This window comes from Acinonyx jubatus, chromosome A3 (genome assembly GCF_027475565.1).
Source record: "Acinonyx jubatus isolate Ajub_Pintada_27869175 chromosome A3, VMU_Ajub_asm_v1.0, whole genome shotgun sequence".
Lineage (NCBI taxonomy): Eukaryota > Metazoa > Chordata > Mammalia > Carnivora > Felidae > Acinonyx > Acinonyx jubatus.
Window position 1 is genome coordinate 21,929,222 of NC_069388.1, and position 22,000 is coordinate 21,951,221.

General features: G+C 37.8%; 1 protein-coding gene across 4 annotated transcripts in view; it reads left to right on the forward strand.

Moving 5' to 3' along the window:
• The first annotated feature begins 704 nt into the window (after positions 1-704).
• RBL1 (RB transcriptional corepressor like 1) overlaps positions 705-22,000 on the forward strand; it is a 60,062-nt gene continuing 38,766 nt past the window's right edge. For 3 of the 4 annotated variants that reach the window (XM_027070042.2, XM_027070043.2, XM_027070045.2), the window contains exons 1-9: positions 705-1,038; positions 5,371-5,504; positions 12,036-12,236; positions 12,602-12,666; positions 12,770-12,898; positions 13,010-13,170; positions 15,013-15,062; positions 16,453-16,639; positions 17,787-17,953. In XM_027070042.2, the coding sequence (XP_026925843.1) occupies positions 883-1,038; positions 5,371-5,504; positions 12,036-12,236; positions 12,602-12,666; positions 12,770-12,898; positions 13,010-13,170; positions 15,013-15,062; positions 16,453-16,639; positions 17,787-17,953 (1,250 nt within the window). In that variant the 5' untranslated portion in view covers positions 705-882. The remainder of the gene's footprint in view (positions 1,039-5,370; positions 5,505-12,035; positions 12,237-12,601; positions 12,667-12,769; positions 12,899-13,009; positions 13,171-15,012; positions 15,063-16,452; positions 16,640-17,786; positions 17,954-22,000) is intronic. The other variant, XM_027070044.2, reaches the window with a different exon arrangement.

Sequence of the window (22,000 nt, forward strand, 5' to 3'; positions counted from 1 at the left end):
TGGATCACTCTGGCTCTTCCTGCAGAAGGGGTTTTGGTGGAACAGAAGGGTAAGCGTGGAGACCCGTTCCATGCCTTAAGGCTTATGCTCAGGCCATTTCTAAGCCTGGAATGACTGTCTTGACTAGGACGGTTCCCAGGGTCATTGATTACTACAATTCTCTCAGCCCAGGTCTAGCCTGGTTTAGCAACCGAGAAGAGACAAGGAGTAGTTCCCTGACATCCCTGCCTCTCCAGCCCTTCAGTCATCCAACAGACCACTCACTGGCCGCTGGAGACAGGAATCCCGAGGCCCCCCGCTGTCACGAGACCACTTTTTTCATTTCGTGCCTCGGTCTCTTATCAAGGGGCAAGTCTGAGACGAAGTTTGGCGAGGCAGTGGAAAACACACGCCCATGGGTTAGTGGTACAGAGGAGGCTTCTCCCGAAGACGATCGAGGAGACCACCTCACAAGAGACAGCTCCGTCGAAGCCGAAGAGCCGCCGAGATCCAGGCAGCGCCGCGGCCGTCAAGGCAGGATATGGACTACAATTCCCAGCAGCCTCTGCGCGCGGCTGCCGATCCCTCCGCAACAACTTGCTGCGCTGGCTGTGCCCCTCGCAGCCCGACAAAGACCACGCCCAGGGTGTTTTTGTTTTTGTTTTTTTCCCCAGGAATTGAGATCCATCTTCTTATCACACATCTCCAGAGAGAGGCCACTGGGTGCCCTGGAGGAGAAACGGACTTTTTTGAGGGGAAACGCGGATGCAGACTGTCGGAGAGACGTCGTGCTTAAGTCACTGACTTTCGCGCGCTTTGGCGCAGGGGGTTGTGGGTAGCGCGCCCAGAAAACGAGAAAGGAGCCGGGGGGCCGTGGCTGCGCCGCCCGCAGGGCCTGAGGGGATGTTCGAGGACGAGCCCCACGCTGAGGGGGCGGCGGTGCTGGCCGCCGCCGGGGAGGCGCTGCAGGCTCTGTGCCAGGAGCTGAACCTGGACGAGGGGAGCGCGGCCGAAGCCCTGGACGACTTCACCGCCATCCGGGGCAACTACAGCCTAGAGGTGAGCGGCGGCAGGTGGGGCGGCCGGACCAGACCCCTGCCAGGCCCCACCCTCGCCCCGCCCCGCCCCTACCCCACCCCTACCCCACCCTGTGGGGCGGTGGGAGTTTCCCCGCCGGGAAGGGTCGCTGCCCAGCCGGGAGCAGAGGAGTGCGAAGCTGGAAGGGCGGGTGTAGACCAATCTATCCGTTTTCTTTCTGAGGCGGGAAACCGAAGTCCGGAAGAGGAGCGGAGGGTCACACGTCACTCGGGGGTCCCCTAGACTCCAGACCAGCTTCCCTCCGCCCCGTCGAGCGCCGCAGACGTCATGATCGTGCCCGTAAACCTGTTAAAAAACCAAATGCCATAATGGTAAAAGCTAAAGTGAAGTTAGTGCCTACACCACTGCCCAGCTCTTTAAATCTGTTATCTCACTCAGTTCTCACCACGACCCTGGGAACCCGACCTGGGATCGCCATTCCACGAAAGGGCTTAAGCTTTGGCCTCCCACCCTTTGGCCTCGTCCGGGCGGAAGTGTGGGGTACTTGCTTTGAGGAAAGGCTCTCAGCCCCAGCTTGCTCCTGTGTCCGTATCCTGATGCTTAGCACAGTGCCTGGTTCTGGATAAAATAAGTGTAAACCATCATTAGATTCTTCCCAACCATTCTTGCATTGAGTCCTCCCCCACCGCCCTGTGAATATGGCAGGGCCGAATTATACCTGCTTTCCAGGTAATAATATCAAGGCCCAGAGAAGGGTCTTCCACAGGGTCGTTCTGCTAATTATTATAGGAATCCAGACAAGGAATGCAGTGGAGAGATGGCATTGCGGTGGAGTGTATTTCATTATATTTAAATTCATAGGTTTTGTTTCATGATCCAAGGGGTCTAGACACACACACACACACACACACACACACACACACACAGTGCTCCACCGACTCACCACCCAGTGAAATAATTAATTGGTGGGTTCAGAAGCACATAGTTGGATATTTGAAATTGAGTATGTGTGTCTGTATATGAGGGAAAAATACCTAGGAGACACTCTTCATATGTCTCTACGGTAGGACTATTGTAGACTGGATAAAGGACAGTGACCTGCATCCATGAGTGGCATGACTGGAAAGCTGAAGGAAGAATAAGAAAGGGAGATTATGAATTATGGCCGCTCAGTGAAAACAAACTAATTTCTAAAGGCCCAAGAAAGTGTTTCCGACATCCCAAGTCCTCTTTTGGTCTGTCGCTGAATAAGCATTTACTGTGCAAACTGGTCAGGGCATTAAACCGGACACCTCTTTCAGATTCTTGAACATGCCAAGTTTCTTCCCACTTGTGTACTTTCTTCATGCCACACCCTCTGCCTGGAAACTTTTCCCACTCACCAACAGGCAAATTGGAGAACTAAATCTCCAGTTAGGGGAAGTCAATCAGGACATCTTGAATGTTTGATTTAGAGAGCACAGATCTGTGAATTAAGATTTGGTGAGGGTTTATTCTGTCCAGAGTCTTTTATATTCTTCCTCTTCTTTTACTTTTTAAATTAACTTATCTATTTGAGAGAGAGGACGAGCAGGGAGGGGCAGAGAGAGAATCCCAAGCAGGCTCCACACTTACAGCGCAGAGCCGGAATCAGGCTCCATCTCACCAACCATGAGATCATGACCTGCACCCAGAAGCAAGAGTTGGACACTCAACAACTTAGCCACCCAGCCGCCCCTCCTTTTTTTTCTCTTTTGTTTGTTTTTGGTGAAAGACTCTTAGAGTAGGTATTTTCATAGATCTACTGGTTTTTATAAGGCAATCTTTAAAAAAAATTTTTTAAGAGAGAGATCATGCACGCAAGCAGGGGAGGGGCAGAGAGAGAGAGGGACAGAGGTTCTGAAGATGTGGGGCTGGAGGGACTGAGATGTGGGGCTGGAACACGTGAACTTTGAGATCATGACCTGAGCCTAAGTCAGACACTTAACCAATTGAGTCACCCGGGTGCCCCTCTGTTGTTAAGAAGCCCTGTCCCCAGCTTCCTGCCTGTCAGTATGCCTAACAACTTCCTGCTTACATTTCTCCTTTGCCTTTCCCTCTTACATTTTGGTGTCTCCCTCTGTGAATCCTTCTCTGACCTCCACTTAACATCAGTTATTATACTATAGTCTCTCACACTTTTATCTTCAATTCTTACAGCATGTCTCACCAATTATAGATCATGGTTTTCTGTTCCTTTTCTTAACTCTAAATTTGTAATTCCATGAGGTCAGAAACCATCATTGCATTTCTAAGGTCTAGCATCAGAATAAATAATAAAGATGACTTTTCTCTTTTTTTTTTAGGAAAAAGAAGCAAAACTTTCAGTACTTATTTTCTTTATCTCAATGGTGTTTTCATCTAGTAACCTGTATCCAATGGCTCTTTTTTTTTTGTAACGTTTATTTTTAAGAGAGAGAGAGAGAGAGAGAGCATGTGCAACTGGGGGAGGGGCAGAGAGGGGGGAGACACAGAATCTGAAGCAGGCTTTAGGCTCTGAGCTGTCAGCACATAGCCCAATGTGGGACTCAAACCCACGAAGCACAAGATCATGACCTGAGATGAAGTCAGATGCTTCACCGACTGAGCTACCCAGGTGCCCCTCCAGTGGCTCTTGTAATACTTGGATGCTATTCCCAAATAATTGGTTAATCAAGGCTTCTAAAATTATCCAAACTTAAGCTTACATGCCTCATTTAATACCTTGAGCAAATAAGATTTCTCACTACTTTAAGGTAGTAACACTGGGCTTTAACTCTATTGGTGCCCACCCCATTTCTGCCCACCCCTTTTGGGTTACTACAAGAAATCTTTCCATGTTTTTATCCTTCTAGAATCTGGTCTTAAAGAGGATCTGTAGAATAGTAAATAGGAACAGTAATATGTTGTGCTGTATTGTGTCTAATTCTTAAACCTTAAAATCCATATATAGTTCAGTAGTAAACTTATAAAGTGATTTTAAGGGGCACCTGGGTGACTTAGTCGAGTGTCTGACTCTTGATCTTGGCTCAGATCATGATTTTACACTGTTTGTAGGATCAAGCCCTATGTCAGGCTCTGCGCTGACAATGCAAAGCCTGCTTGGGATTCTCTCTCCCTCTCTCTGCCCCTCCCCCACTGGCATGCATACTCTCTCTCTCAAAATAAACAAACTTCAGAAAAAATAATAGGGATGCCTGGGTGGCGCAGTTGGTTGAGCATCTGACTTTGGCTTGAGTCATGATCTCATGGTTCATGGGTTCAAGCCCTTCATTAGGCTCTGTGCTGACAGTGCAGAGCCTGGAGCCTGCTTCAGATTCTGTGTCTCCCTGTCTCTGCCCCTCTCCCATTCGGGCTCTGTCTCTCTGTCTCTCTCTCTCTCTCTCTCTCTCTCTCTCTCTCTCTCTCTCTCTCTCAAAAGTAGATAAACATTAATAATAATAAAGTGATTCTAACTTGGGAGATATCTCAAGTCTAAAGCAGACAATTAAGTGTTGAATTACCAAATGTCATCTTTTTTATAGCATTATAAATTGAGATATCTGCTAAAATAGGCTAAATTACTATTTTAAAGATTGGGTAAATATGGGTGCTCGGGTGGCTGAGTCAGTTGAACATCTGACTCTTGATTTCGGCTCAGGTTGTGATCCCAGGGTTGTGGCTTCAAGCCCTTTGTCAGGCTCTTCACTGAGCATGGAACATCTTCAGATTCTCCCTCCTCCTCCCTCTTTCCTTTCCTCCTCCTCTCCCTCCTCCTCCCTCTCGCCCTCCTTCTCTCCCTCTACCCCACTCCCCTGCTCATGCTCTCTCTTTTTCTCTAAAATAAAAAAAATTTTTAAAGGTTAGGTAAATAATTCCCCAAATTTTTACCTAGCAAAAATGACAGTCTCCTTTATGTTGCTTGAGATAGATATGAACTTTTTACGTGTCTCCCTGGCCATCTTTCTACTCAGTACTTTCCTTTCTCTGCCAAACTGGTTAAAGAAGAAACATAAAATTAACATGGTGGAAAGGAACTTAAGTATCTTCAAGGCCATGACTCACCGGTGTTATAAAATTGAGAAAGCCAGTTGAGAAATTTTAAGAGAACTCTTTGGATAATATTAGATTTGGGGTGTAGATGAAAGATCTGTTTTTAGACTAATGCTGATTTAGCATCTTACACAGGACTGATATAAGGAGTTTTATACCCATTACTGCAAAACTAAGCTTCGTGACCTTGGGCAAATATCTTCATCACTTTGGCCTGTTATATACATAATGTAAGATCAGACAATTCCAAGATCTTTTTTGGTTCTAGAATTCAAGCATTTTAACATAATACATCCATTTTACTGTTTGTCTTTTGCCTGCCAGGGAGAAGTTATACACTGGTTGGCATGTTCGTTATATGTTGCATGCCGCAAAAGCATTATTCCTACTGTTGGGAAGGGTATCATGGAAGGAAATTGTGTTTCACTTACCAGAATACTACGTTCAGCTAAATTAAGGTAAAGCACTTTGATTTTTCAAACACTGTTTTATAAGTCCTAAATTTAGCTTTAGAATTTAATTTCTGTTTAACTCTATTCCATTTTAAGTTTGTTATCCTATAGGTCTCCTTTTCCAATTCTCACATTATTCCATTGCCCCTTTTCCTCAAATTCTGACTTCAGAGGTCTCTGTACTAAATCTTTTTTATCTGTAGCTTTTTTTATTAATTTTTTTAAATTTGGAGACAATTTCAAGCTTTCAGAAAAGTTGCAAAAATAAGCAAAGTAGAAAGAACACCCATATACCCTTGACCCAAATTCACCTATTGACATTTTACTCCATTTGCTTTGTCATTTGGTCTTTCTCAAATAGTTTTTCCTCAACTATTTCAAAGTAAGTAACATACATTATAGCCCTTTGTCCCTAAATAGTTCAGTGTATAAACTTAGATAACTACAACAGTTATCAACTTCAGCAAAGTTAACATTGATACAATAATTTAATCTATTATCTCTATTCTAGTTTTATTAGTTGATCCAATAATGGTCTTTATAGCAGCTTTTTAAAAGAACAGTTTCCAATCTAGGATCAGTTATTACATTCACTTATCATGTCTGTTTAGTTTCCTTTAATCAGGAATGTTTCCACAGCAAGAATATAGTCCACAACCACCTTACCCCCCACTTAAAAAAAAAAAAATTTTTTTTAATGTTTATTTTTGAGAGAGAGAAAGACAAAGTGCTAGTAGGGGAGGGGCAGAGAGAGAGGGAGACATAGGGTCTGAGTAGGCTCCCCGCTTGGAGCTGTCAGCACAGAGCCTGTTGTGGGTCTCAAACTCATGAACTATGAGTTCATGACCTGAGCTGAAGTTAGATGCTTAACCAACTGGAGCCACCCAGGCACCCCAATTACCTCCTCCTTTTTAGTAGATTACTCCTCATTTTGGATTTGTCTCATATTTTCTTATACTTAGAAGCAAGTTACATATCCCCAGATAGAAAACTACATAAGTAGTTTTGTGTCTTCACTATATTACATCTGGAGGCACGATATCCACCTGCTTCTCTTTGGTGATGTTAATTTTGATTATCTGCTAAAGGTGTTGTCTTGTTTTTCTACTGTATAGTTAGTATTTTTTACCTTGCAACAGGTAAGCAATCAGAAGGTCTTGGCTATAGCTTTTACTTGCTCTAGTATTAATCATGTGGAACTATTTGCCTGGATACAAAACAAAAGAAATGGAGTGAACCAGATATAGGTGGTAGTGTTCTCAATTTCTGGGATTTTCTACCCATGACAAGACTACTTGAGGTTGTTGTCTATTTGCTGTCATGTGTTTCCAGCATGGAAGAGAAACAAACTTTGAAAGACCTATCCAGGGAGAGCAATTAGGTTTCAATTCATGCTAAATTAAAAACCAAAATTTTTTTTTCTCAGAACAATTTTAGTTTTCATAAGTGGAAAAATAGTACATTAAAGACAACATTTTTCCCTGAAGGCAGTTTTTAAAACTTTAATAGGTATCAATTTTTGTCATTAGTGATAAAAATAAAATGAAAGTATAATTAAGATTGAATTCACATAATTTTTTTAATTGAGCAGAATATCCCTCTTCATTGTAATATAAAATAATCTGACTTTTCTATCAGTGTTTCTCATTATTGACCATATAAAAATTTTTAAGTATTTAGAATATTAGGTTGTTGGGGAAACTGAACCAAAAAGAAGAACTTAAAATTTAGAGCAGTGTAAGTATATGGTAAAAATTTCAAATAATGAAAACATTCTGGAGATGTATGGTGGTGATGGTTGCACGTTGGGAATGTACTTAATGTACACTTAAAAATGGTTAAAATGGTAAGTTTTCTGTTATGTATACTTTTACCATCATTTTTTAAAAGGTTCACAAATTTTCAAATAATACAGAAAGTTTAAAAATGTAAAGATATCTCTTTCTTTTTTTTCCTCATTCCCCAGAATTAACCACTTAAACAATTTACTGTTAATAAATTATTAAACAGGAAAAAAAGCCTGTTTTTTAGTGTTTTGGTTGTTTTTTAAAACATGAATGCGATCCTACTATATGTATTGTTTTGCAGTTGCTTTTCTTAATATTCTGGTAATCCTTCCATATCACCTAGGATTTCGGATGTAAGGATGTTTCATATAGTTAGCCAACCCCTTATCAATGGCCATTTAGGTTGTATCCAGTTCTTTGTGATAATACACAGCTGAACATCATTGTGAAAATGTATTTCCGCTAAATTTCTAAAAATGTAGTGAAGGGTCAAAAGATACTAGTTTTTTAAATGTAGATTGATATAAATTTAAAAAACAATTTTTTTTAATGTTTATTTTTGAGAGAGAGTGAGCAGGGGAGGGGCAGAGAGAGAGGGAGATAGAGAATTCAAAGCAGGCAAAGCCTGTCAGCACAAAGCCCAGTGTGGGGCTTGAACCAACCAAACTTGAGATCATGACCTGAGCCAAAATCGGGCACTCAGCCAACTGAGCCACCCAGGTGCCCCTGATATAAATTTTTTCAGGTGTCAGATTCTGAACTACTAAAAGAGCATAGACCAGCTTCATCATGTTCAGACAAATAAAAAAGAATTACAAGTGATGTTATTATTTACATTGATTTATAATTGGGCTATTTTCACAATTTGAACTTTAAGGATAATTTTAAATGATTAAATATATATATTTTTTAATGTTTATTTATTTTGGTCATGGGGGAGAGAATCCCAAGTAGGCTCTGCACAGAGCCCTACATGGGGCTTGGTCCTACGAACCATGAGATCATGACCTGAGCCAAAGCCAAGAGTCAGACATTTAACTGACTGAGCCACCCAGGTGCCCCTGATTATTCTCATCAAATATTGCTCATAAATCATACTGCAAAATACTGTGCAAATTTAGATTCTAGATGTACATGTAAAACTAGAAAATTTTTATTGAGAAATTACCTGTATGGTAGACACTTACTATATACTAAGGGTTTGTATTTTTTTATTCAGTTAATCCTCACAGTTAATCCCATGAAATGAATCTCATTTTACAGATAAGGAAACCAAGTCACCAAGAACTTAAATTACTTCCCAAAGGTTACACCCCTAGTAAGTGGCGGAGCCTCCCAAGTCCATGCTGTATTACATATGCATCCACCCACAAATACTAGTATGTTTGTTTTGAACTGTATTTATATATTCAGCCTCAGTTTGTGAAAAAACTTAACCAAAGCAACTTTCAACTTAAAATGAGTTCCAACTAAAAATTTATTTGGCTATTAAGTGTAATATTAAAAAATAGTTACTGTTATATAATTTGAATTTTTATTTTATTTTGTTTGCATCTTATTGTATGAAGTATTGAGAAGTAATTTTTCCACATTTTTCACAAGTTTTTCAATAACTTGCGATTTAAATCAAGATGACATTCATTATTTTCATGTTATAATAGAACCTGAATGAATATTTAGTTCATGAAAATTTTTTTTCATAATTTTAATTGGAACATTGATGATGTTAACTTTTTACACAATAATTTCTTTTTTATTTTTTGAGTGCCAGTAAAATTCAGTAGTGTGCTGCTATTGGGACGTATGCCCCATGTTTACCATCCCTACTCTATATTTGTTTTAGGGTGTGTGTGTGTGTGTGGTAAAATCTACATAACAAAATTTACCACATAACCAATTTTAAGTGAATATAGTTCGGTGGCATTAAATACATTTACATTGTGCAACCATCACCACTATCCATCTCCAGAACTTTTTCAGTTTCCCAAGTTGAAACTCTGTAACAATTAAACAACAACTTCCTTCTTCTCCCTCCTCCTAGCCCTTGGCATGTATCAGCACTTCATTCCTTTTTATGTCTGAATAATATTTACATTGCATGGATATATCACATTGTGTTTATCCACTTATTAGTTGATGGATACTTGAGTTCTTTGTACCTTTTGGCTAGTATGAATAATGCTGCTATGAACAGTTGTGTACAACTTTTGGAGACATATATTCATTTGGGGGGTGGTGTATATGTATGAATGGAATTGTTGGATCATATGGGAATTCTTTGTTTAACCTTTTGAGAAACTGTCAAGATTGTTTTCCAAAGTGCACGAGTTTACATTCCCACCAGCAGAGCTTGAGGGTTCCGTTTTACCACTACCCTTGCCAATACTTGTTATTATTTGTCTTTTTTATTATGGCATTCTAGTAGGCATGAAATGGTATCTTGTATTTCCCTGATGGCCAGTGATGTGGAGTTTCTTTTCATGTGCTTTTTGGAATAATGTTTTCTTTACAACAGAATCCCAATGAACAGGATAGTTTTGAAAGCTGTCAAGTTTACTTTGCTTCTTATTTTAGTTTTAAAAATCATAATCCTAGTTTAAGTAATAACAATGCTGTAAGTTTTTTTTTTTTGTTTTCAAACATTTGATGTACTTTGTTCCACGATAGAACAGCCATTTTGGGGGTAACAGTAAATACAGTGGATTTATATGGGGATGTGTTAGTCAAGCCCCTTGTTTATAAAAAAAACAGATACCAACTACCAACTTTGGCTAACTTAAGGAGAAGAGAAATTTACTGAAAGGATATTGAATAGCTGACAAAGTCTTTAGAATGACTTGAAAAAATAGACTTGGAAAATGTCCAGGAACCAAAGGAGCCTAGCTATAGCGAAAAGCATATCACAAAAATTTATCTAACAAGGACATGACTTGCATGATCATCAGTCCCTGGACATTGCGACTGTATTTGCCCCTAAGAGCTAATTGATTGTAAGAATTAATCAGTTGTTGTGTTCTCTGTGCCACCAGCTCCATATTCAAAATCCCAAACATATATCAAAGACCTCAGGTTTTATGCCTTCACCCTAACTTCCAGTGAAGGTGATCTATCTAGCAGATGGCAAGACTCAAAATTGGGGAATTCCTCAAATAAAGGAAAGGATTTCACATGCTGATCATCCCTGCCTCCCCAAACAAAGTCTCCTACAAGAGACTATAATCTGTCAGCCCAAATAAATATTTAGCAACCTGGCAATAATGTTTTTGGCTATTGTTTATAATCTTTTTTAAAATATTTATTTAATTTTGAGAGACAGAGAGAGAAAGCCAAGGAAAGGCTGAGAGAGAGGGAGAGAGAGAATCACAAGCAGATTCCAAGCTGTCAGCACAGAGCCTGACACGGGGCTCAGACTCACAAACCATGAGATCATGACCTGAGCTGAGATCAAGAGTCAGTCGCTTAAGCGTCCAACTTCGGCTCAGGTCATGATCTCACGGTTCGTGGGTTCGAGCCCCAGTCGGGCTCTGTGCTAACAGCTCAGAGCCTGGAGCCTGCTTCAGATTCAGTGTCTCCCTCTCTCTCTGCCCCTCTCCCACTCACACTCTGTATCTCTCTCTCTCTGTCTCTCAAAAATAAAGAGTAAAAAAAAAATTTGTAAAAAAAGACTCTTAGAGTCTCAGATTTCAGTCAGCATATCTGGAGTTTGAGTACCTGTGGACAATTAGCTGATGATGTCTTCTATCAACTTTTTTTTTTTTTTTAAGTATCATTCCAGGGGCACCTGGGTGACTCAGTCAGTTGAGCATCGGACTTAGCTTCAGGTCATGGTCTCACGGTTTGTGGGTTCGAGCCCTGCATTGGTCTCTGTGCTGGCAACTCAGAGCCTGAAGCCTGCTTCAGATTCTGTGTCTCCCTCTCTCTCTGCCTCTCCCCCATTCGCTCTCTGTCTCTGTCTCTCAAAAAGCTAAATAGCATTTAAAAAAAATTGTTCTAAAGTATCATTCCAGGGGCCCCTGGGTGGCTCAGTCAGTAAAGCATGCAACTCTTGATCCTGGGGTTGTGAGTTCAAGCCCCACGTTGGGTGAAGAGATTACTTTTAAAATCTTTATAAAAAAAAGTATTCTGTATATACTGCTAGACACTTAAATGGACTTTAGCACTACATATTTTCAATCTAAGACCATACTAACATGGGGACATAAAAAATGTACCCATAATTGAATAAGCCAGAAAGGTGGAGTAATAATCATTAAGTGATTTTCTGGATATGTACTACCTTCTTCGTTTATATTTGGTGGTAGAACCACACATTGGAACACGAACACTTGAATTTTATTCCTAAACTGTAGCTGTCTGGTGCTTTGTGATCAACTTCCAGAATCCACTACTTGGGAGTTGAGTCTGTCCTCAAACTAATTTTGTGAACTCAACAATCTGTTGGTATTTACTCTGTAATGTATATACAAATTACTGTCTAGGTGCTGTAGGGAATAAAAGAAGTAGGTAGGTGTCATTGCCCCTTGCTTAGAAGACATTGATGTAATGACCATAATTCAAAATCTATATTCCTATAGTGATTCTGGGAGTCAGAGTAATTTCATAGCACTTGGGAGCGAGATTTTTTGGCTGGTTTTTTTTTTTTTTTTTGATAAATTTAGGTTTTTAAATAAAGATTTGTAGGCGTAAATAAAATGTTAACTTGTCCATTGTATGGACTCCTTTTAAAGTTGCTTTTTTTTAATTTGTTTAGCTTAATACAGTTTTTTAATAAAATGAAGAAGTGGATGGACATGTCAAACCTGCCACAAGAATTTCGTGAACGTATAGAAAGGCTAGAAAGAAATTTTGAGGTGTCCACTGTAATTTTCAAAAAATTTGAGCCAATTTTTTTAGATATATTTCAAAATCCATATGAAGAGCTACCGAGGTTACCACGAAGCAGGAAGCAGAGGTGAGAACCTTAATCGTTATATAATTGATATTAAAAAAACATAAAGCTTAGGAAATTTGCATTTTTAAAGTCTGCTTTTTACCATAAGAATCCATTTGTGGAAAAAAAAATTTTAAAAACCCATTTATAATTACCATATCTGGAAATTCAGGGTAATACCTATTTTTTTATGTTCTGATTATTTTGTGCAGACTAAAAAGGCTTATTTAAGTCCATTTAATGGACTGTAAATTGTCCTTTGTGAATGGAATTTCACATGTAATTTGACTTTCTAGTTATTTATATTTGCTATTTCAATTTAAATGACAAATGTGGAGTGATATTTAGCAAATTAGTCAATTAAAAAGTACATTTTTTCTTTCTAGGAGGATTCCTTGCAGTGTTAAGGATCTCTTTAATTTCTGTTGGACCCTCTTTGTTTATACTAAGGGTAAGGTGATACTTTCAGTGGTTTTACATTTCTACTGTGGGAACTGGTTATTTGACATGAGAGGTTTCTGGTCTTCGTGTCTTTTTTTTTTTTTCTTATAAAGGTAATTTTCGTATGATTGGAGATGATTTAGTAAACTCTTACCATTTACTTCTGTGCTGCTTGGATCTGATTTTTGCCAATGCCATTATATGCCCAAATAGACGAGATTTGTTAAACCCATCATTTAAAGGTAATAACCTTATTTATTTTTAAAAATTCGTCATTAGTTTTTAGAAAAAGTTTTGAAAGTTGACCATATTCTTCTTCCCCCTCTTTTGCTCTTCATACCCTATCAAACTAGGTTTACCATCTGATTTCCATACTGCTGACTTTAGGGCTTCTGAAGAACCTCCCTGCATCATTGCTGTACTGTGTGAACTGCATGATGGACTTCTAGTAGAAGCAAAAGGAATAAAGGAGCACTACTTTAAGCCATATATTTCAAAACTCTTTGACAGAAAGGTACTGTACTTATAAGTGAATGGCTAAGATTTTTAAGGGTCAGTAGCAGAAGCCTCAAAGGCAAAAACAAGGCTTTAAGCAAGTTCTCAGTGTTACAGGACTCAAGGTCAAGATTATCAGGGTTCAGTCTCTGCTGTGTTGTAGAATGCTGTGGTGCAGAATTGCCCTATGATCTTTTGTGGTGTGCAAACTGAGCTGTTAAAGACTGTGACCAACTGTATGTACTGTCAAGTAAATTCATAGGCAGAGGCAGCTGTAAGAAGCTCTGATAAAAGAATTACGAAGAACAGAACGTAAAAAGCAGGAGGTCAGAGTAAACTAATTTACTGCCACAATTTGAGTAACTGCTGAGTATTTTCTAAAGGTGGGATGATCTATAACAACTATAGCTTTAATTCCATATAAATAGAGCAGGAAATCCGTTATAGTTTTGTAGCTGCTTACAGGCTATCTGCATGCATTCTGGGTTTTCCTCTAGGTAATTCACTTAGCTATTACTGTATTTATGAAATGGCTTATTCCTCTTGGTCTCAGTGTCTTCCCAAACATTGAGCCATTTAATCCAGCTAGTCCTTGAGTTTTCTCTTTGGTGAAAAAGGGTTTTAAATTAGGTCATCACTGTGGTACCCCTCTTTGTAGATATTATGAGATTTTTCTTTAAGCATAAAGTCTTTCCTATATGGTGGCTCTTCTTTTACACAAACTTTTGTATTTAGTGTTATCTTTCTTCCAGTGTGTGTGTGTGTGTGTGTGTGTGTGTGAGAGAGAGAGAGAGAGAGAGAGAGAGAGAGAGAGAGTGAGTGAGTGAGTCGTGGCTCCTTATCTGTATGTTAAACATCTCCAGCAAAGTAAACTTTGACAGGAACTCAAGGATTATGTCTTTTGTGCTCTGCAGCAGCAGCATACTAGTAGCTCTAAGGTTTAATGACCATACATCTTGGTTTGCCTGAATTATCTAGTTTTGGGTTGTTGTCTTGGCATAATTATTATAGGACTTCATTTCACTCCTGAAGTATCCTGAGTTGGACAATTGTCCTTCTGCTCTTGGGCCACAGATATTTTGTTTGGCCTGTGTAGGACGTTCTTTATTTTAATTTCATTCCATTTTAATTTACATATAAAGACTTTTTATGTGACAATCTCTTTCAAAAATCAGAAGCTATGGCAAAACAGGATTGGAATATCTACATGAATTTCTACATGGGTAACTCTGATCAAGTTAAATGATGGCCACGTCTTTTAAGATGGGAAGTATGCTTTCTACCCTCTTCATTTATGTATGTTGAGCTTTGACCCATGAAGGCATTTGAGTTTGCAACCCTGATGTATAGTAGTCTAAGCATAGTGTGGGGTACATAGAAAATATTATAAACTGTACTTTTCTTCTCTCACCAGCAACAGTACCTATATTCCCTTTGAATCTTTTTCTTGCCTGATACATATAATCATTCAATAAATGTTAGTTTCCCTTCTCCATAGACCAGGGTTTAAAATTGGACTGCTTTTGTCAGAATCACTTGGGGAATTTATATAAAATGCTGCCTCAGCTCAGACCTTGGGGTCCATCAATCTGCATTTTTTAGAAGTTCCCCTAAGTGCTTCTTATGTCACTAGAATTTATAAACCACTGCCATAGGCCAACTTCAAAGTATTTTCAAAATGGACTTTAAACTTTTATTTGCACATTATATAGGTTTTACTGGTTTGAAAGAAATATTCAGTAATTCTCTTTTGTGTGTATATTATTTATAACAACTACCAATGTGAAAATTTAGATAAATGTCATGTTTTTGTATGTTATTGCGTTTAATTACATGTCACAAAATGGCTTTTTCTTCCCAGATTTTAAAAGGAGAATGCCTCCTGGACCTTTCCAGTTTTACTGATAATAGGTAAGTATCTAACACTAATGGTATCTGCCATATTATAGGCTGTCAATAATGATTTATTGCAACTTATTAAGTGGAACATTATATCAAATTAACTCCTTCAAACCCAAGTTCCTTCTGCATTAGTGGTATTAACTAGATGTTGTTAACTAAGCCTTGTTGTCTTTAAGTACACTTATTTTAGGAAACCTTTGCCACTTAAAAGAGCTCCTTCCAGAGAAACTCATAAACAGACCCAATGACTTCTGGCAAATTCAGAATGTATATATATTCAAAGCAACTATTGTTCTCTCAATGATCAGATCTTAATTAGGTTCAGCTAGTTTTGAGATTAAGTTTATACTCTCTTTTTGCTCATCTTTCAGAGTAATTTATTATCGTTATATATGTGAATGTGAAGCATGTCCATAATCAGATAAGAACCTTCAATATTGTTAGATGGGCAGAGTTAAAAATTTGAAAGTCATCAGCTTTTCCAGGTCTTGGAGTCTAAATCTATCTTGAAGTGAAGATAAATCCATTGTGGAGATGCCTAGCTGTTTCAGTTGGTAGAGCATGCCACTGTTGATCTTGGGATCATGAGTTCAAGCCCCATGTTGAGTGTAGAGATTACTTTAATAAATAAAATTTTTTTTTTAAAAAGGTAAATCTGTGTGTAACTTAGTTTTATTCTAGCTACTTAAAATAATTCTTGGGGTGCGTGGCTGGCTCAGTCAGAAGAGCACAAGACTCTTGATCTGAGGCTTATCAGTTCGAGCCCCATGTTGGGTGTAGAGATTACTTAACAATAAAATCTTTAAAGGGGCACGTGGGTGGCTCAGTCGATTGAGTGTCTGACTTCAGCTCTGGTCATAATATCACAGTTCGTGAGTTCGAGCCCCAGACTCACTCCTGTCAGCACAGAGCCTGCTTTGGATCCTCTGTCCTCCTCTGCGCGCGCTCTCTCTCTCTGTCTCTGTCTCTCTCTCTCAAAAATGAATAAATATTAAAATAAAATCTTTATGGGATGCCTGGGTGGCTCAGTTGGTTAAGTGTCTGATTTCAGCTCAGGTCATGATCTCACAGTTCATGGGTTCAAGCCCCACATCAGGCTCTGTGGTGACAGCTCAGAGCCTGGAGCCTGCTTCGGATTCTGTGTCTCCCTCTCTCTCTGCCCCTCCCCCACTCGTGCTCTGTCTCTTCTCTCTCTCAAATAAACATTAAAAAAAAAATTTTTTTTTAGTAAAATCTTTAAAGGGGCATCTGGGTGGCCAGCGGGTTAAGTAAGCATCCAACTCTTGATCTCAGCTCAGGTCATGATCCTTTCTCTCTTTCTCTCTCTCAAAATAAATAAACTTTAAAAAAAATAATTTAAAAAAATCTTTAAAAGTAAATAAAATAATTCTCTTTTCAGCAAAGCAGTGAACAAGGAGTATGAAGAATATGTTTTAACTGTTGGTGATTTTGATGAGAGGATCTTTTTGGGAGCAGATGCAGAAGAGGAAATTGGAACGCCTCGAAAGTTCACTGGTGATGCCCCATTAGGGAAACTGACAGCACAGGCTAATGTGGACTGTAATCTTCAACAACACTTTGAAAAAGTAATATAACTTAGCCTGGCCTCAGTCTTGAATGATCTTTTTCTCTCTGTGTGTGATTCTACTAACAACAGACACATCTTTCAAGTTAAATCTTGAGTTTCTTCTACTAATATATATTTTCCATGAAAGCCTTAAAAGGTAATTTTTAAAAGTGGCATTTAGGGGGCACCTGGGCAGCTCAGTCAGTTAAGCATCTGACTTTGTCTCAGGTCATGATCTCACAGCTTGTGGGTTCGAGCCCCACGTCGGGCTCTGTGCTGACAGCTCAGAGCCTGGAGCCTACTTTGGATTCTCTCTCTCTCTCTCTCTCTCTCTCTCTCTCTCTCTCTCTCTGTCTCTGTCTCTCTCTCCCTCCCTCTCCCTCTCCCTCCCTCCCTCCTTCCCTCTCTCCCTCTACCCCTCCCTCCCTCTCTCTCCACCTCCCCCTCTCACACTCTGTCTCTCTCTGTCTCTCAAAAAATAAATAAACATTAAAGAAAATTAAAAGTGGCATTTAGTATTACCTCATTTCTTGATGCTTTTCATATTTTTGATGTATTTTCCCAGAATGCCTGGACTTTTCAGTAGGGTGTGTGTCTTTTGACATAAAGAAGGGTTTATGCTTTCTTATCATTCTTTGCATCACTTTAGCCACTTGCTTTAAAATTTAGTTTCCTTCTCCCCATGACAAACTATGTGCTTTCCCTGAACTTTAGCCATACAACTCTTGGCTTGATTGTGAATAGTGAAGGCTTAATTCTGTATTTATGTGTAAAATGGGTTGGAGAATGAGGTCTAATGGAAAATTTACTGGTCTAGAAGGTAGAAAACCTGTTTTAGACCAAGCCTCTTCCATTAACTTTATCAGCTTCAACAGTTTTTTAAACTTTTCTGTGCTTGTTTCATATGTAAAGTGAAAATGTGTATATTTCAAATGAGTATTATGATAAAATGAGATAATAAGTAGTAAGTACTTTGAAAAAGTGTTTTTTTGAATGTGAGGATGTTATTAGCATTATATTGTTAAAAATTTGGTGGATAACCAGAGGAGGGAGGAAAAAAGTACTACTAAATATGAATAGAGAAGGTGATACATACACTGAATTAAACACATAATGAGGGCAAGGTAACTTTTTAATCTTTTTAAAAGATTTTTCTTTTTTGACAGAAAACATCATTTGCACCTTCTACCCCACTGACAGGACGGCGATATTTACAAGAAAAAGAAGCAGTCATTACTCCTGTTGCTTCAGCCACTCAAAGTGTGAGCCGGTTACAGAGTATTGTGGCTGGACTGAAAAATGCACCAAGTGAACAACTTATGAATATTTTTGAGTAAGTATAATATTATCTTTCTAAATAAATTTTAATTACAAGGTATGTTGACCTAAAATCAGATGGAAGTACCTATTAAAGTTACACAGAGATATTATTTCATAATATTATAGACCTTAAAGTTTAAATAACCTCTTAAGGTTATTTAGCCCTGACATCCCACTCTTATATCTACCCCTAAGTTATGCATTAATAGGTTTTCTTCTTACATTGACTTTAAATGGATTCAGTCTAAATGTTCATCAAGTGGGAGACTGAATACATATTGATGGTGCAGCAGTAAATGGAATTTTAATGCAGTTGCTTAAGATAAAGAGGCATGTGTCCTAGTAAAGATGGTAAATAGAAGCCAGATCAGAGGACTTTCTTTCCTAATACTTAGTGAAATAAGAGAATAGTAAAAACCAGCAAACTACTTACTAGCAGCAACCAAATGAGAGGGATATGATTTCATGCTATAAATTTCCAAAATGATGGTAAGGAAAGGAATGGATGGTTCTTATATGCCCATCTCCAAGAAGCATTACTAGGGAAAGAAGATATGTTGATGGATCTTGAGAATGTTTGTTAATACCCCAGATGTAGAGAGAAACAAATGGGGTTAGCAGGAAAATGAGTAAAAGGTCATAGATACCTTCCCAGGTGAAAGCCCCTATATTCCACCACCAAGATCGCAGCAGAAATATGAAAAACTCCCAGGGCCTGTCCTTTTCCAAGGTTCCATACCAATTTGGGTGAGATCCTAATCCTAATAGAACTAGAAGATATCTCTGACTAGATATAGTGAACCCTGGAATAGGGATATTTAACTAAATTTCAGAAGAGTAATAAGCAAAGCCCTGATCTTCTAACAAAAGCTGAACATAACACCACCTGAGCTCTCTTCTACTCCCCAAACCTTTAGTTTACAGAAAAGTAGACAGAACAATCCTAACCTCAGACACAGCTCAAAAGATATGCAGACTGCTGATAGGGTGGGAAGACTGTCATGGAGAGCTTCAATCCTCATAGCACTTGAATAAAATAGATCTGGACTAAACTGTATAAGCATGAACAAGTTGAAAAGAAGTGTCAAGGTAATGATGCAAACATTTTATAGCAACAAGAGAAAGTGGGAAGCAAGAAAACATAGTATGCAAAACACAAAGGACCTAGAAACAAATAAATGGGAAGACATTCCATGTTCATGGATGGGAAGATTTAATATTGTTAAAATGTCCTTATTACCCAAAGCAATCTGTAGATTCAGTACAGTCCATATCAAAATGCCTGTGGCATTGTTTATAGAAATAGAAAAATTCCTATAATTTCATGTAGAATTTCAAAATACCTTTAAAACAATAAAGCAAGAACAACAAAGCTGGAATGCTTCCTGACTTCAAGATATATTGCAAAGCTACCATAGTCAAAACAGAATTGGATTGACATAAAGACAGGCTTGTAGACCAATAGAACAGACTAGAGAATGCTAAAATAAATCTTCATGTATTTGGTTAAATGATCCTTGACAAAGGTGCCAAGACTACGTTATGGGGAAAGGATAGTCTCTTCAACAAATGCTGCTGGGAAAACTAGATGTCTACATGCAAAATAATGAAGGTGGACTCTTATCTTACACCATATCCAACAGTTAACTCAAAAAGTTAACTTAAAAACCTAGACATGAGGGGTACCTGGGTGGCTCAGTTGGTTAATCATCCAACTCTTGATTTTGGCTCAGGTCATAATCTCACAGTTCATGGAATTCTCTCTCCCTCTCTCTCTGCAGCCCCCCCCCCAAAATAAATAAATAAACTTTAAAAAAAATAGTTAAAAAAAATTAAAGACAGCCTAATTGGAAGAAAACATTACTCAAGAGGCACAGCTTGCATTAGAAGAACTTGATAAAAACAAAGTATTTTTGCCATATGTGTTGCTTACCTCTCTACACATCATACTGGTCTGTTTGGACATGGAGTTGGGAGTCCTGAACACTGCACTCATTATCTGGTTTCAGGCAGATCACTTTCTTTCTCATAGTCTGGATTTGTTTTTCATTTCTTTTTTTTTCCTAATGTTTATTTATTTTTGAGTGAGAGAGCACAAGCAGGGGAGGGGCAAAAAGAGAGGGGGACAGAGGATCGGAAGAGGGCTCTGTGCTGACAGCAGAGAGCCCAGTGTGGAGCTTGAACTCACAAACCGTGAGGTCATGACCTGAGCCAAAGTTGGACGCTTAACCACTGAGCCACCCAGTTGCCCTTGTTTGTCATTTCTGAATTAAGATTCTGTGTTTGAATGAAAGAAAGGTAACAATATAAGGGTAACAGTTATTTCTTGCTAAGTGCCTTTTTAGTGCTGTATTTTTCTATTTATTATTATTTAGGCTTTGATGAGAATTACATACAGTTTATTGTTCCACTACTATAAATATATATAGTTGACCCTTGAACAGCATGGGGGTTAGAGTCACCAACCCTCCACACAATCAAAAAATATGTATATAACTTTTTTTTTTAAGTAATCTCTCCACCCAACATGGGGCTCAAACTCATGATCCTGAGATCAAGTCACATGCTCTACCGACTGAGCCAGCCAGGTACTCCATAACTAATGATTCCCCAAAATCTAACTAGTAACAGCCTACTGTTGACTAGAAGAAGCCTTATCAGTAACATAAACAGTTGATAGACACATGTTTTGTATGTTATATGTATTGTATACTGTATTCTTAGAATAAATTCAGCTCACAAAGAGAAAATGTTATTAAGAAAATCATAAAGAGGGGCGCCTGGGTGGCTCAGTTGGTTAGGTATCTGACTTTGGCTCAGGTCACGATCTCATGGTTCATGGGTTCTAGCCCCACATCAGGCTCTCTGCTGTCTGTACAGGGCCCACTTCGGATATTCTGTCCCCCCTCTCTCTTTGCCCCTTCCTCCATTCCTCCCTCTCTCTCTCTGTCTCTCAAATATAAACATTAAAAAAATTTACAAAAAAACCATAAAGAGAAAATACATTTGCAATACTGTACTATATTGAAAAAAATCCACTTATAGGTGGACCTGCACACTTCAAACTCATCTTGTTGAAGGATCAACTGTATCTATTATATATATATTATATATAATATATATATGAATACTGCTATAGCCTCTATTTTTCTTTAAATCAGGTTTATTGGAGTATAATTTATATGCAATAGGAGTCATCCTTTTAACTGTATAGTTGTATGAAATTTGACAAATGCATAGTTATGTAACCACCACCATCACAAGCAAGATGTAGAACAATTCCATTAGCCCCCAAAATGTATGCCCCGTTTTAGTCAACCCCTATGTCATTCCCACCCACTGGCAAATACTGATTTATTTTTTATCCCTATAATATGGCCTATTATATATTATATACATAATATATATAACTGTATAGTTGTATGATTATATAATATATAATTAAAATAATATGTAATATATTATTACAACTATATATAATTATGTGTAATGTTTATAATATAATTATAATAATGTATTTATAATATAATTATAATTTGGAATTTCAACTTTATATTTACTTATATGAGTATATTTTTATATATTAATATATATAATTATAAATATATGTATTTAAAATCATAATTACATTAGGAATTAAGTCTGGAATTTCAACATTATATTTATATTTACATAAGTATATTTTATATATTAATATATATAATTATAAGTATATGTATTTAAAATTGTATTTGGAATTAAATTTGGAATTTCAACATTTATATTTATAATTATACAATTATAATATAATTATAATAATATATTACATTTATAATATAATTGTGTTTCTAATTATAATTATTTATAATATATAATTATATATGTAATATATATAAATATATAGTAAATTATATTACATATTATAATATGTATGTGTAATATATACATAAATACTGCTATAGCCTCTATTTTTATTAAATCAGGTTTATTGGAGTATAATTTATATGTCAATTTATATATATATAAATTTATGTAATTTTATATAAATTTATATATATATATTATATATATAAATTTATAT